Source organism: Alosa sapidissima, chromosome 24, assembly GCF_018492685.1.
Source record: "Alosa sapidissima isolate fAloSap1 chromosome 24, fAloSap1.pri, whole genome shotgun sequence".
In the NCBI taxonomy this organism is placed as follows: Eukaryota; Metazoa; Chordata; class Actinopteri; order Clupeiformes; family Clupeidae; genus Alosa; species Alosa sapidissima.
Window position 1 is genome coordinate 17,339,443 of NC_055980.1, and position 17,200 is coordinate 17,356,642.

Consider the following 17,200-nt stretch of genomic DNA (forward strand, 5'->3'; position numbering starts at 1 on the left):
CGGGCAAATCACAGCACTGAAACAGCTCTCATTAAAGTTTCCAATGACATACGCCTCAACACAGATTCAGGTAAAACATCAGTCCTAGTGCTACTGGACCTTAGTGCAGCATTTGACACTGTTGATCACAATATTTTACTACACAGACTAGAACACTGGGTTGGATTTACAGGCATAGTTATCAGCTGGCTAAAATCATATCTACAAGAAAGGAGCTTCTTTGTTGCCATCGGAAACTGTACCTCAACACCAACGTCCTTGACCTGTGGTGTTCCCCAGGGGTCGATCTTGGGGCCACTATTATTCAACCTCTATATGCTCCCACTTGGACAAATCATTCAAAATAATTTGATTTCATATCATAGCTATGCAGATGACACACAAATTTACTTAGCTCTATCACCAAACAACTATGGTCCTCTTGAATCTATGTGTCAGTGTATAGAACAAATCAACACCTGGATGTCTCAAAATTTTCTTCAGTTGAACAAAGAAAAAACTGAAGTAATTATATTTGGTAAAAATGAGGAAAGACTTAGGGTTGCCACTCTCCTTGACACAAAAGGGTTGAAGGCAAAGGATACTGTTAAAAACCTTGGTGTATTAATTGACAGTGATCTAAATTTCAACAGCCACATGAAAGCGATAACTAAATCAGCTTTTTACCACCTCAAAAATATTGTCAAACTCAGAGGGCTGATGTCAAAACATGACTTAGAAAAACTCATTCATGCATTTATCTCCAGCAGGGTTGATTACTGCAATGGACTGTTCACAGGCCTTCCTAAAAAGACTATTAAACAGCTTCAGGTGATACAAAATGCAGCAGCTAGGACTCTAACAAAAACTAAAAGAACTGACCACATTACTCCAATTCTTAAGTCCTTGCACTGGCTTCCAGTAAGTCACAGAATTGACTTTAAAGCACTATTGCTTGTTTATAAATCAGTAAATGGAGCAGGACCTAAATACTTGTCAGACATGCTTCAGCAGTACACACCTTCTCGTCCTCTCAGGTCCCAGATGAAAAACCTGCTAGTAAAACCTACAGTTAGAACTAAACATGGTGAAGCAGCTTTTAGCTGCTATGCGGCTCAGCTGTGGAACCAACTTTCGGATGACATTAAAAAGGCCCCAACTGTAGCCAGTTTTAAATCTAGACTTAAGACCAAACTGTTCTCAGACGCTTTCTGCTAACTGTGCCGAGTTACAAATTCTGAATCTGCCTCGATAATTATTCTACTTTGTCTTTTATTACTTTTTTTACTACTTTTGCCTTTGTTTTTGCTTACTAATTATTCTTTATTTTTAAATGATTTTACCTTGTGTTTTATGTTTTCTTTTTATTATGATCTTTACCTTTTAACTATTCTTTGACTATATTGCCCTTCTATGCTTTTACTTGTTATTATCGTTTGGTTTTGTTTATGTAAAGCACATTGAATGACCTCTGTGTATGAAATGTGCTATATAAATAAACTTGACTTGACTTGACTTGACTTGACAGACAATAACTAGTAAAATAAAATACACCATTGTGTAGACTCATTTAAACAAGTTCTCCACTGTTTTGAGAACAGAGAAAGTCTGTAATTTCTATCTCTTTCTCCTTCAAATTACATTTACATTATGTATTCATTTAGCAGACACTGTTGTCTGAAGTGACTTACACATGTCAACTATATTACAAGGGATTGTTACATTGTCCCCGGAGCATCTTGGGGTTGTGCATGCTAGCCCAGCCGGGAATTGAACCCACAACTTTTAGGCTACTGCATGCTAGCCCAGCTCCTTAACCACACTACACTACTACTGCCTCGATATCCCCAAATCACTTGTCTTTTGAGGGTCATTTTTTTTACTAAGTAAAAACACCTTGTCACAATTGTGTCCTGCTGATGACCACAACTTCCTTTGTGTTTTTGGAAAAAAAATGGACCCTGCCTGTGTTTTCGAGCTCGCTCAACAATGGAGCTAGCTTGATGCATTACAGCACATAGGCTATAAACTGCCAGAGACATGTCCATGCACACACACACACACACACACACAGACACAGACAAAGACACAGACAAACACAAACACAAACACACACACACACAAAAGGACAAACCTGTGTTACGCTTCTTGTTGTCGATGGCGATGAAGCGGATGCACGGGCTGCCGGAGATGTACTTGGCGGCCCAGGGTACGGGGATGGAGGTGTGTGGTGGGTAGAAGAGGCCCAGGGCATAGCGCGACGAGTAGCTCACCGCCTCCAGCTGCTCACGCTGAGGGACCGCCATCACTGAGGGGAGACATGTGGCACAGAGTGGCACAGTGTTATGGACACGAACACTAGGTCTCACACACACACACACACACACACACACACACACACACACACACACACATAGCAGGTGGGTTTCTGGACTGAATGTTATTGGAATTATGTTATCTGAATTTAATCAGACACAGACAAACTGGGTCTAGGGAGTCAGGAAGAAACTGGGTCTAGGGAGTAACTTGGAAGATTAATTTATGAAAAATGCTTTAATCACTGACTATCAAGATGAACATTCAAAATGTTATGTTTGTGAATAACCCTACATCACAGCGGTTGAGATGGGACCTTTCAGTAGCTCTCTGTCAGGGAAAGTGAAAAACAAAAGACCTTAAATGTTCAAGATGGCACCGTATCTCCTTTGCATGTTCAAGAGTCTGTACATTTTTGGACTCTGCGCTGGATGCACTCTGTACTCAAAACCAGATGTTGCAGTAAACATGTGTTGTATTCATTTTCGGACAGCGACATTAAAAGTGATGGAATGGGCCTAAACCAAACTGTTATTCTAACTCACATGCTCTATGAAGATAGCTAGAGAAGCCTCTTTAACCAGGGCACAAGAAACAACATGTACTCAAAAAAAGTCTTCCTCAAAGCCTTCAGTAGCAGTAATGTGAGTGGGTATATAGAAGTCCTGTAAGTATCTTGCTTGCTGAATTGATGCTGGCTCATTCAGAATGAGAACCTTTTTTTTTTTCATTCTTCGTTCCTTTCTTTTTTTTTCTGAAGACATACTGCCCTGGTTTCCTGTCTGCAACATCTGTTGTTTATTGGCCCGCGCGGCTCTCAAACTCGGCCCCGCTCGACTACAGAGCACACCAGGGGTCAAAGGTCACCGCTGCGGCTTCAAATCAGAACTGCTACTCCCAGGCATCCCAGTGAGTTAACAAAAGCAGCGCGTTCGCATTTTAAGAGGTCATGTTTGCCTTTGAACTCTTATTACTGAAAGATGAATTCCAGTTGGTTCGTGCGCCGAAAGGTTTCTCCCTCCCTTTCCTGTCTTTTTCTTTCAGTTTTTTAATCTTCTAACGTTGAATTCTGGCAAACCTCCGCAGAATTGATGAAATGCAATATTCCATTACACGGTCATGAACGTTTTTGGACGACAGCGCAGTGTGCGACACGCAGCAAGGCGTGAGAGTGTGGAGGAATGAATGAGAGAGGGAGTTTTTTTGACCTGCAGAAAACTGGTTCTTCAACAAGTTTCTTGAACCTTAATGCTACCTAGTGAACCAGCCTGCAATTCCACTAGTTTTTAATGCAGTGTTTCCCATACATTGACTTATTTGTGGCGATATCAACATTGACCACCACATAATGATTTTCCAGGTTCTACTAAATTGTGCTTAAATCTGGATAGCATCATAACCACGCTGCGCTAATTTGTTAAACTGTTGCATTCAAGTTAATTCTACAAACCAACCACCACAAATGGAATTCAATTCTCTGGAAAACACAGTAATGGAACCAAGAATGTGCCATCAACCGAGGGTGCTGCATACATTATTGAACTGCAGAATGACATGTCCGCTCCAGTTCACAAGAAAAACCAAAAAATGTTTCGGGTTCCAGCTCGGAACCAACTTTCCAGGTTCCGAACAGATCTATTTTTGGTCGAAAAGTTTTTTTGCTCCGAAAGGTTCAACATCTGGAGCGTGAACCAGAACTGTGCTGGTGGAACAGGCCTGAGAGAAAAAGGAGGAGGAGAAGGAAGAGGAGGAGGAGGAGGAGGAGGAGGAGGAGAAGTGTGGGACGAGAGCTGAAAGATTAACAGATGCACGTCCCCACTGCTGCTGCAGCAGCGGCGCTCTGGCACGCCATGTCTCTGCAGCACGGACGCCATGTCTCCACAGCACGGACGCACATCTCGGCCCAGCGCTGCTCTCAACTCCACCGACTCCTCTGTGGTTCAAACAACAAAGACACCCCCCCCCCTCTCCTTTGCACACAACAAAGGCTTTCCCATTCCAGATTCCTCCTACCCACCAACCACCCCCCATACACCCCTCCGATACCCCCCCCACCCCTTCCCCTTCTTCAGTTCCTCTGTTGCTTAGACTTCAGATGACACGCAGGTCTCCTTAGTCATCAAACGGTGTTCTATTCCCCTCAGGTCTGTCAGGCTGGGGCAGTGGGGTGGTGCAGTGGTTGACTGGGCCACACTGGGCCTCAGAGAGAATGGAAGAGCCATTTGGAGTCAGGAGGTCATGTGACTATCCCAGGATGCGTTCCCTTTTATCGTTCTTACCCCCCCCCCCCCATTCCATCCCCCTACAAACTGCTCTGTGTCATTTGTTCACATCTGGCTGAGATTAAGGGCATGTAACAGTGCCCCCTTGGTACCGGCAATCTGCTGGGACATCAGAGGTAGAGAGAGGGAGAGAGAGAGAGAGAGAGGAGGGAAAGACAGGATAAGAAAGAGGAAAAGAGGGAGAAAAAGAGAGAGTAGAAGAGAGAGGGACAGATGATGTATAAACGGAATGGATAAAAGAGGGATCAAGCAAAAGAACATTGATAGAAGGAGAGAGAGAAAGAGAGAGAAAAAAAGCAAAGAAAGAGAGAGAGAGACAGGATGGAAAGATAGACTGAGAGACAGGAAGCTAGATGAATAGAATGAAAGAAGACAGATACAAGAAAGAGAGAAAAGCAGAGAGAGAAAATACATTTAGAGTGACCAGAGTGAGTGATAGAGACATGAGAAGGAAGGGAAGAAAGAGAGAGAAGGAGAGAGTGAGAGAGCGCAAGTAGTGAAGAAGAGTTCCTTACTCAAGCTAATGAAATCCAATTGTGGAACATGCCATTGCCATAGCCTATGCCATAAAAGATTTCAACACCCAACATGTAATGGAGGTGGCAGAGGGCACACACTGTATCCAACCAGCAGCACAGTGTAGATCAACACACACAGATCAAAATCTGGCTGGAGGCCAAATGGATTGGTTTATCAAAGTGAGCTCCACATTGATTCAGACAAGTGAAAGAGACACTTTGCTCCACATAAATAAGTAGAAATACACGGCTCAGCAGTTTAAGTCACCACGCCGCTTCTCCATTCCCACAGCCTCTCAATGAAACACAGATCTACTTCTAAAAGGTTCCAGGACAAACATAAGTCACACAATGCTCTTCCGTAACCACTTCAAATGCATTCTGGACCTTGGGAGATCCTACATGGTCTGAACCTATCTGGTCTGAATCTAAACCAGAGAATTGAGAAACGAGTAAAATAAAAGAAGGTGAGGCCATCCATGGCACTGTTGCCTCTCTATCATGTCACTTAAAGACTCAGACACACACAGAAAAAGTGTAGGTAGGGGATTTCCCAAAAGTGGCCGATCAACAGCCAACAAGCCTACCTCACGTAGCATGATGTGAAATTCAACAGCGCACAATTGGCTTTGAGGCAGTCGCAAACACAAAAGTGGCACAGATTCACAACGGCGGGTTTGAGGGAGTTTTCCCTGCAGTGCTATCAATAACAATAAACATCATCATCTTTCTATCAAAGTAGGTACCAAACAGTTAGATAGACATGCACATAGAAGAAAAGGGCTAATGCCCATGGTGCACCTCCCTCTCTACTGTGGACAGTTGGGAGGTGGGTGCGCCCAAGTGTGTGTGTGTGTGTGTGTGTGTGTGTGTGTGTGTGTGTGTGTGTGTGTGTGTGTGTATGTGGTGGGGGAGTGTGTGTGTGTGTGTGTGGTGGGGGAGTATGTGTGTATGTGTGTGTGTGTGTGTGTGTGTGTGTAGATCTGGTTCTCGCTGAGGCAGCAGACACCTCTCCACCACACAGCTGAGAACTGAGTCACTGTTGGGTTCCTCTTGGGTGGGGTCCAGTCAGAGCAAAGGTGAGGTTTGCTCTACACTGTACTCTTCCTGAGCGAGACGGAAAGAGAAAGAGAGAGAGAGATAGAGAGAGAGAGAGAGCAAGGGGAGGGAGAGAGAGAGAGGGGGAGGGAGAGAGACAGAGAGAGAAAGAGAGAGAGCAAGGGGAGGGAGAGAGAGAAATAGGGAGGGAGAGAGAGAGAGGGAGGGAGAGAGAGAGAGAGAGAGAGAGAGAGAGAGAGAAAAGAGAGAGAGAGAGAGAGAGAGTGAAGGAGAGAGCGCTTTCTGAGGTTAGGTTAAACTCAGTTTGGGTTTTATTCGATACCGGTGCTAAATCGATACCTTTAAAACCGTGCCGGTGCCGAAACGGTGCCTGAACCAGTACTTTGTTTTTAAAATGTTTTAAATTAAAATGGTCTAAAGCATGAATTACTTTATTTTATTGATAAGACAAATTTGAACATGAAATTGAACTGTTATATTCAATTTACTATCAATATCTCATTGCTCCTACGAATAATACATTTAAATGTTAAAACAGCTTGCCATGCATGCACACACAATGGTAAGCTCTGCTTTCAAGTTTACCCAGTCTAGGCGGTTTGCCATAAGGTATGTTAAAACCGCTTGCCAGAACTGCCAGGTCATGGACAACGGCATTTGCAAGCAAGCTAATCTAACAGGGACTCTACTTTCCAGTTAATTCAGTGTGTTCCCAAATGCTTCAAGAAATTTCATATCTTAACCCATAACACGCAGTAGTTTTGAACATGTTAGGCTACATGTCGGTGTTGAAGTGTTTAGATTCCTAGCGCTAGCCTAGTAGGCATTTTAACAACTATGGCTATGCGCTAACACCAGTCAGCTGAGTTTAATTAGCGATAACATACGGAGATGGTTTCATAGCCTCTTTGACAGCTCAGTGACATCAGGTAACCTACATATTTATGTTTTTGCCAGCTAACTTTTAACATGATCTTCATATTCATTGTGGTGCTATATGGGCCTCATGCACATGAAAGATTAATATCATGCCATCATGTTGTTTAACACACCGTGAAATAAAGTTTTCACCTTACAACTTTGCTGATAACATTTCAAATAAATGCCAGTTAGCGCATTAGCAAGGATATTGTGTAACATATAGGCTAGCCTACTGTTGATGTTTCATAGCCTTTTGCTTGTGTGTAGTTAGGCCCACTGCTAGATTTTGACAGGAGCTCGTGATATCGCTTTAAAGTAAGCTACTTGGGCTCACGCAAGCTGTCAAACACTGTCCATGTGGTGCACCCCTCTGGTTTATACATCCAGTGTTTATGTTAGCTAACTGTATCTGGATGTGTTGCTATCAGAGCAAGACGTTAGAGATGGCGCATGACATGCAGTGATGCCTTGTATAAAAAAATAAAAAAACGCTATTTAAGCACCGAAATGAGGCACTGAAATCCACGTTGTTATTCGATGCAGTTACTACCGTTTGCGTCAGCACCAGTGCCAAATTAGAACCGTGTTTCGGTGCCCAAACCTAATGTTTATGTAGCATTTTTTCCCCTTACTTACTTTCAGGCTTTTGCCTTTAATCGGATAGGACAGTGAAGAGTGACTGGAAGTGAGTGGGGGAGAGAGATGGGCTGGGATCAGAAAATGACTGTGGGTCAAAATGACTGTGGGTCAACAGATTTTTTTTTTTAATTCAACAGTATATCAAAAGCTATACAGAAACCATGTACACATAATATACATGGTATTGCATTTCATAGTAGATGCTTTGTCCAGTAGAGACCTGCATTTTAGTCTCTGGGCAGTTAACTCCTAATTTTGGTGTTATAGGAACATTGCTTGCTCTACCAGTACTTTATAAAGCTGAGCTCCACAAGCCAAGATCTTCAGTGGAAGAGGTAGACACTGCAAGTCCTGATGGAGGCCATAGCTTTTAGCCTCTTCAGTAGAGGGCTAATGTCCTACTGGCTTTAGAGGGACTTGTTTGTGTATATATTTCCTTTTCATTCGTCAGAAGGAGGCTCGCCGCCATCTGAGTTTGGAGTCGGCTGGTGTTCTGGTCTGTGTTTGGTGAAGTTCAAGTGGTCTGTTCTGTGTTTAGATGGTGGGGGGACTGGGAGTGGGAGAGTGTGGAGGTCGGGGTGGGGGTCTGTTCTAGATTTTCAGCACATCTGCCTGGTGTCAGCCAATCAACAGCTGAAGCTGTGGTCTCTCCATGTTCAACCACAGCCCACATTCGCAAGTAAGGAACACGTTACAGATTTGATTTAGGGGACGAAAAAGGGAATAAAAGTGATTGTGGGACTTTGAATGACTTGCAGTGGTAAAAAACATGAAATGCTGTGTAAAAAAAATAAATGTTGCAACATTTTCATTCTTACAAAGAAATTCTGCGCTTCAATTCTGCCTGAAGCAGTACATAAACAAGCCTGAGACCGACGCTGAACAAAAAAAGACTAAGGAAAGCGCCTGATCAAACTGAAGCGAGTCAGTTTCAGACTAGGCTGTTCCAGATTGGCTTACAGTGAACAGGTTTGGACCAGTTTGGACCAGTTTAAGCTTCATGAAGTGGAAAAGCCTTAAACGGAACGTTTGAATCCAGGGGGATTAGGAATTCAAGACAGTGCTGGGTTTTACACAAGACAAGATGTTAAAGATGTTGAAAAAGGCTTGAACGCTGAAATATCAAACATCATCAAAAAAATGCATATGGCACCAAGTGTGATACTTTCCCCGATATCATCAACAAGATGGTAAATGTGACGCACAAGTTATGACACTGAACTATTTATATATAAACACATCAGGGAACAACCCAACCACCATACTAATTCTAAGAACACGGAACAACAAAAACAACAGCTATAACAACAACAACAACAACAACAACAAAGAGAAAAAATACACACATATTTTCCAGATGGATGCACACGCACATCTATGAGAGGTCTGAAGACCGCTTGCCCTCACAGATGCCTTTTCTAGCCTGGCCACGGCCACACTAGACCTTTCAGGGAGATACTAGTCTGGAACACGATAGTTCACTAGTGTTTCAATCGGTCGGCAGACTATCTGCCCAGTAAGCAACGAGAGGGAATGACACTATATAGATTTGAAACTGAAAGAGCGGTAGGAGCAATGCTTGCAAACATCAAAACATTCAGTTGGAAAAATGCAGAAATATATTTACAGCAAAGGTAGGCCCACGTACTGTACATCGTTTCCTGACTGCCGATGCTGTTATAGTCAGTTTGTTAAGTTAAGGCAATGTAGGAAGCATCGTTAGGAATCTCTTAAGGAATCTCAAGGTGATTGGTTAGGCTGGATCAATGGATGATTTCAAAATTAGCGGTATGTCTACTCCCGTCACCATGCTAGCTTGTAAACGAATCCCAATCATGAGTGACCCGAGTCTAATTACTTTGTGAATGAGTCTTGTTTTGCCAGGCTAGGCCTTTTCTTCTGTGAGCTTCCAAACTAACTCAGGGCTTCTTATCCCTTATCGTCTCCATTCTGTGAACACACACCCATGCCTGATTCAGTCTATGGCTCTATACTTCAAAGTCAAAGTCAAAGTCAGCTTTATTGTCGATTCTTCACATGTTCCAGACGTACAAAGCAATCGAAATTACGTTTCCCCCCATCACACGGTGAAGACAAAGACATGTAGTTAAAAACTAGACTAGAATTAAAAACAAGACACAGCTAAAAACATTAGGACATATCACACCAATAAGGGGAATGGATATCAGTCTCCTACCGAGCACACCACTGCTGACTGTCTTACTGCTGAATACTAATGTTTGTTAGAGAATTTTACAAAACAAACAAACAAACATACATACAAACAAACTGAAATAAAGAAAACAAACTAATGAGGAGAACCTAAGGGATGTGGGATGGAAGTACTGCAGACCCCCTGTTTTGGTTGGGTCTGCTGGGATCGTATTTCATGACATTATTCCTGTGCTCCTTCCAGGCTGGCTCAGGGAGCACATTTGCACGCGCACACACACACACACACACACACACACACACACACAGTTGGGTTGGGTTCTCCCGTACTAGCAGACCTTCCCTAATCACCGGGAGGAGGGCTCCTCAGAATGCAGAGAGTATACACACACACACACACACACACACCATACACCCTTAACTCAACACACATACATAATGCAAGTAACAGTAACAATAACAAGACACACACACTCCAACACATACATACTGACAGCAAACTTTTGCCAGTCTAAATATCCCGATCCATTAAAAAGCAATCAATATGTAAAACAAACTGCTTAGAAACTATATCGGAAACCTATTTCAGCCTGTGCCCTTTTACGTGTATGTGTAATATTAATTTCTATACAAACCAAGATGGTGGATTCCTAAAGAAATACATCTCAACATACATACACAAACATACTGTGGACACGCAAATGTCAAACAACCTATGCCAGAAAGATGCATAGTAAAAACAGATACAAAATGGTGCATACTGGACACACATGCATGCACACACACCTTCTCTCTCTCTCACTCACACACACACACACACACACACACACACACACCTTTTACTCCTCCAGCTCCTCACACCCTCTTGCAACCACAGAGCTCCCAGGGGTGGGAGGCCTGCTCTCTGTTCGGCCGTACGTTATAAATTTCGCCACCACTCTCACTCGATCGCTTGCTCTCTCTCTCTCACACATACACACACACAATCTCTCTCTCTCTCTCACTCTCTCTCACACACACACACACACACATACACAATATATATCTCTCTCTCACACACACACACACACACACACAATCTCTCTCTCTCTCAAACACACACACAAACTTGTACATACTCTCGCTCTCTCTCTCTCTCAAACACACACACAAACACTTACATACTCTCGCTCTCTCTCTCTGTCTCTCACACACTTTCACACACTCTCTCTCTCTCTCTGTCGTCAGGCGCAAACCAGATGCAGAGTCACAGAAAGGGTGGGTGTATTTCAGTGTGTTTCTATTTAACTGTGTGTGCTTGTGCGTGTGTGAAGGAGTGTGGAAGAAGTGTGTCTCTGCATGTGTTTGTGTATGTTTCTGAGTGTGTATTGGGCATATTGGTGGGGAAGAGACTACGTGTGCGGGTGAGTGTAAAAGCATCGAAAGAGAGAGAGAGAAAGAGAGAGAAAGAGAGAAAAGAAGAGAAAGGCTTTAAAGAATAGCTTTACTGCTCCAATAAAACACATTTGGAGTGCACAGTTCATATATAAACTTAGTCTGCTCTCTCTGTCTCACATTCTCATACACACACATGCACACACACACACACACACAGGTGGAGGATGTTTGAGAATTTATCTGATTTTGTGGTGAGCAACCGGATAACCTTTTAGGGTCAGACATACATACCCGCTTCTAGCATCATCACCTGCTTATAGATAATCAGCAGAAATCACACAAACACACACACACACACACCATTCTGCCCAACCAAATTGTCGCACGCACACACAATACTGACATGGACGTGCAAATGTACATGTTTGTGTGCATGCGTTCGTGTGACTAACTCAATCATTGTGTGTATTTTTATATGGAGACCCTGCTCAGTGTGTGTGTGTGTTTGTTTCTCTCTCTCTCTCTCTCTGTATGTATACTGTATGCAGTGCCATAGATGGTTTGCTTGTACCCTGCTCATGTTTTCCTGTGGTCCACACAAGCCTACATATACACACTCGTCTGGGGCTCTTTGATGTGTGTGGGGGGTACATTAGGCTTGGAGTGGAGTGTTGATGGAGACCTCCCTAATCAATACACTTCACTTCCTGTTCTCCACAGATGTCCCGCAGAGAGCGACACACACACACACACACACACACACACACACAAAATAATAAACCTACGCGCTCATTTACATGTGTGCACACAGCCATGGTTTTAAATGTACACTTGGATATGCGGTTGCTTTTTTCTGTAACAAAAAATAAAAATAAAACATGCATTAACATGCATAAACATACAGCACTCAAATAATTCATGCCATACATGTATGCATTACATACAAACACACATACACATACATACTCCCCCACACATTCTCTCTTGTGTGACTTGTGCATTTGCTTCCCTGTTGACTTTCTCCTCCAGAGGCTCAGAGGGGGCCTTGCATTCTCTTCCCCTCACTGCTACTTAAGGAGGCAGCACACACACACACACACACACACCATCACTCCTTCCTGGCCATTCAGACAGGCTAGAACATCAGTGAGATGGAGCGGAGACTAGGCAGAGATAGAGGTGCTGTGTGTGTGTGTGTGTGTGTGTGTGTGTGTGTGTGTGTGTGTGTGTGTGTGTGAGCGTGAGTGTGAGAAGATATGAATCTGTTTGGACATGTGTTGGTCACTGTCAATGTGAATGGCTGAGAAGGAGTCTGTTAATGTGCAAATGGGTGTGAGAAAATGAATGCATGTATGTGGTTAAGATGGGCTTTGGCTTTGGTGTGTGTGTGTGTGTGTGTATGTGTGTGTGTGTGTGTGTGTGTGTGTGTGTGTGTGTGTGTGTGCGTGTATGTGAGAGAGAGAGAAAGAGTGTGTGTATGTGGTTAAGATGGGCTTTGGCTTTGGTGTGTGTGTGTGTGTGTGTATGTGAGAGAGAGAGAAAGAGTGTGTGTATGTGGTTAAGATGGGCTTTGGCTTTGGTGTGTGTGTGTGTGTGTGTATGTGAGAGAGAGAGAAAGAGTGTGTGTATGTGGTTAAGATGGGCTTTGGCTTTGTGTGTGTGTGTGTGTGTGTGTGTGTGAGAGAGTGTGTGTGTAAGTCTGTGTGTGTGTGTGTTGTGTGGTATTGATTATGTGAGACAAATGAGAAAATGAGAAAGGGAGTGTGTGTGTGTGTGTGTGTGTGTGTGTGTGTGTGTGTCTGTGAGTGTGTGTGTGTGTGTGTACAGCATGGCTCTAGCGCACAGTGTGTTTTGTGGCTAAAAGCAGAACTCAGTCACCAGGCCAACGGAACGCATGGCAGTCTTGTGCTTGAAATATGACGCTTCCTCACTGAATTTCCTGTTCTCAGCATCATAATGGAAAGAGGAAAAGAGAGAGAGCGGGAGAACGAGAGGAAAAGAGAAAGAGTGTATGCAAACAAAAGTGAAAGAGTGCATGTGATGTAGATACAGACAAATAAACAAAGAGAGAGAGAGAAAGAGAGGGGAAAAGACAGAGAGAGAGAGCGAGAGAGAGAGAGGGGAACAGACAAAGAGAGGGAAAGAGAGAGAGAGAAAGAGGGGAGCAGACAAAGATAAAGTCAGAGAGGGAGGGAGAAAGAGAGGGAGAGAGAGAAAGTTAATGCAGTTTTATAAGAAGTGTGTATACCCCATTGTGGACAACCATCTGTGTTTGTGTTTTTGTGTGTATAACAGAGAAACCGTCTGTCTGTTGTAGGGATGTAACGGTATGAAAATTTAACCTTACGGTTATAGTGATCATGTTAAGAAAGCATTGATAGGCCTACACAATCTGATAGTTTCAAAAAGTGTCCCGTTCGCTTTTTTCTTCATGTTTAATTGGCTATGTGCTCAAAGCTTAACTTACCCTACCATAACTTGGAGTTTGCTATTTCTGTTATTTGGATCCAATGAGTGAGACCAAAGCAAGCGTTCAAAATAAAACTTTAGGCTACTGTATTCTCCTGATAACGTGAGTGGAATGGATTTAATGTGGATGCGAACATAAAAAGACGCAGAGTGGTTACATGATACAGTGCACATTTTGCGGTGAAAATGTTCCGCCTTTTAAAATCAGGTGTAGCCTAATCCTAAGTGTAGTTAAAACCATCAATAAAGCAACAGAATCAGTAGGGTACTAGTTCTGTTTCATTGTACCAGGCCTACTGTATGCAGGCTCGGATGAAGCTGGGAAGGATTAAACACACAGTTTCCACACCGCGGTAATCAACCGCGATAATTATGATATTTGAAAAGAAACGGTAATTGTTATCGTCAACATTTTTATCGCGGTTTACCATTATACCGGTAATCGTTACATCCCTAGTCTGTTGGGTGGCTAGGGTGGTTTGCACACACTGCAAAACTACACACTGGAGGGGGGGGGGGGGTATGTGTGAGTTACAGGCAACCAGCTAAGCATTACACATGTGTGTGTTAGTGACTGTATGCATGAGAGAGAGAGAGAGAGAGAGTGAGAGTGTGTGTGTGTGTGTTGTGTTTGTGTGTGAAAGAGCATGATTCTGCATATGAGTGGGTTGCGGTTTTCTGAGTGTGTTCTCTGTAAGATTTAGGGGTGAGGTGGAGTATGAGTGTATCCACACACACACACACACACACACACACACACAAACACTCACTGTTGAGGTGAACATTGAGATGTACATACATTCACAACCCAACAACTACACACACAGGCACACAGTTAGCATTAAATCTATGCCTGCTACAAACACTCTCTCTCTCTCTCTCTCTCTCTCTCTCTCTCACACACACACACACTCACATACACACACAGCTGAGGCTGGAGGGAGGTGAATGAATGTTCCCTGTGGAGTGGGACTGGAATGAGCCTGGATCCAGCTCCTGGTATCTCTGCACACGTATCTGCATTAAATCCATACACGTGCACACACACACACACACACACACTCTCTCTCTCTCTCTCTCTCTCAAACATACACACACACAGACAGACAGAGTCACCACATGTGTGATTCACACACATGCACACGCACACCTTTAACACATGTGAACAAACGTATTTAATTCACACACTTACACATACGCACGCACATGCACTTATAAATACAAACACACATACAAACATAACACACAAACACAAATACGTGCATGCTCACACATACTCCAAACACACACACACACACACACGCACACAGTCCGCACACACCCATTGCTATTCACATCGTCAATGAGGTCACATATCACTGCAGAAGTGGGCAAGATTGAACAGCCTGCCGTGCGTGAGCGAGTACAGTTTAGCGTGCTAGCAGAGGCTCTGAGCCACCCACAGGATGTTCTGCCCCACAGCTGAAAAACGCTCTCCAAAACCCTCTCTCTTCACTCGGAGCAAAGCCTGCAAAGCCCTGTACGCCTGTGGCACGGGTCCGTGGCACAAAGGCCTCACGCAACAGGCACCGATCTGATGAAACCATAGCGGAGTGTGAATGTGACTGGGAGGGAGACCTTTCAAAAGACATAGGGTCAACACATAAAAGCACTCGGTCAGTCACACACCTTAAGTGCTTAACCACCATGTGCTTTGAGAATGTTTGCTTTGAGAACACACACACACACACACACACGCTCACACTCACGCGCACACACACATACACACACACGCGCACACACACATACACAGACACTCACAGACACTCTGTAGTTAGCCTTCATCCATCCATCCGAACTTGTCTGTCTTACTTCAGAGTGGGACTTCCACAGTAGATAAAAACCGGTTTGAAAACACTTCTAATGTGTCTCCATCCAAGTGACTTTGTTAATCAAAACAGTCATCAAACTGTGACCCTGTTAAAGTTGTGCTGAGTGTTGAAGACAGCACTGCGCTCTGAGGAGACGACTGTGGAGGACAGGAGAGAGAGGTGAGTTTGTGTGTGTGTGTGTGTGAGGAGGAGAGGGGTGTGTGTGTGTGTGTGAGGAGGAGAGGAGAGAGGGGAGTTTGTGTGTGTGTGTGAGGAGGAGAGGAGAAAGAGGTGAGTTTGTGTGTGTGTGTGTGTGTGAGGAGGAGAGGAGAGAGAGGTGACTGTGTGCGTGTGTGTGAGGAGGAGAGGAGAGGGAGGTGAGTTTGTGTGTGTGTGTGTGTGTGTGTGTGAGGAGGAGAGAAGAAAGAGGTGAGTTTGTGTGTGTGTGTGTGTGTGAGGAGGAGAGGAGAGAGAGGTGAGTTTGTGTGTGTGTGTGTGTGTGAGTGAGGAGGAGAGGAGAGAGAGGTGAGTTTGTGTGTGTGTGTGTGTGTGTGTGTATGTGTGAGGAGGAGAGGAGAGAGAGGTGAGTTTGTGTAAGTGTGTGTGTATGAGGAGAGGAGAGAGAGGCGAGTTTGTGGAAGTGTGTGTGTGTGAGAGAGAGGAGAGGAGAGGGAGGTGAGTTTGTGGAAGTGTGTGTGTGTGTGTGTGTAAGGACGAGAGAAGCGTATGGCCAACTGACTGCCTGCGGTGAAGGGGGAGTGCATCCCTGAGGTGCAGGGGAAATATACGGCACGTTTCCTGATCTTTGGAAGTGGTAGTGGTGTGTATGTGTGTGTGTCTGTGTGTAGGGGGAAGAGTGTGAAGTGATGCTACATAAACCTTGTGGTCGGGGGGTGGGGGACGTTTGGGGGGAGAGAGGGGATTTATCGGCTCTACACCTCTGACAGCATCTCCCTAAGCACAGTAGAGGCCTGACAGGCACGTGAGTGTGAGTATGTGAGCGCATGCATGTGCATGAGTCTCTGTGTGTGTCTGTGTGTGTATGTAGATTGTGTAGATAAATGAGGAGGACTAAAATCACAGTTCTTTTGTGGCTTTCCTCCGTCTCTCTCTCTCTCTCACACACACGCACGCACGCGCACACACACACACACACACACACACACACAGCAATGACAGCCACTGTGTCCCTCTGTCCTTTAATGCCACACTGGGGTCCCCTCGCCAGCTGTTGGGAAGCATTCCTTCATATTTCAGCTCTGACTCTTGACCCTTGCCCTTTCACCTCTGACCCCTCTACGACATAACTGCCGACGGAGGCGTATGGAGACCACATCTGCAAATCGGATTCCGTAGTTTTCCACAGCGATTGGGATGTGCACTGGAAGAGAAGTCACTGGACTCCTCATGAATCAGACTCACACACACACACGCAATGGTCGGCCTAGACGACAAACACATGAAAAATAATCCACTTGAAACACTCATACACAGACACAAAATACCCTTGACAACAAGCACATGAAAGACATCCAAGTAAAATCCCAATCAAACTTTAATAACTCACAGCACCACCCCCGCTTCCCATAAAGCCTATCATACTTAATTCAAATCACCC

The 17,200-nt window shown here is 44.2% G+C and overlaps 1 protein-coding gene across 4 annotated transcripts in view; it reads right to left on the minus strand.

The window, feature by feature from the left end:
* The window catches only part of rnls (renalase, FAD-dependent amine oxidase), a 57,840-nt gene that overhangs the window by 16,019 nt on the left and 24,621 nt on the right, over positions 1–17,200 (minus strand). For all 4 annotated transcript variants that reach the window (XM_042083519.1, XM_042083521.1, XM_042083520.1 and 1 more), the window contains exon 5: positions 2,114–2,287. In XM_042083519.1, the coding sequence (XP_041939453.1) occupies positions 2,114–2,287 (174 nt within the window). The remainder of the gene's footprint in view (positions 1–2,113; positions 2,288–17,200) is intronic.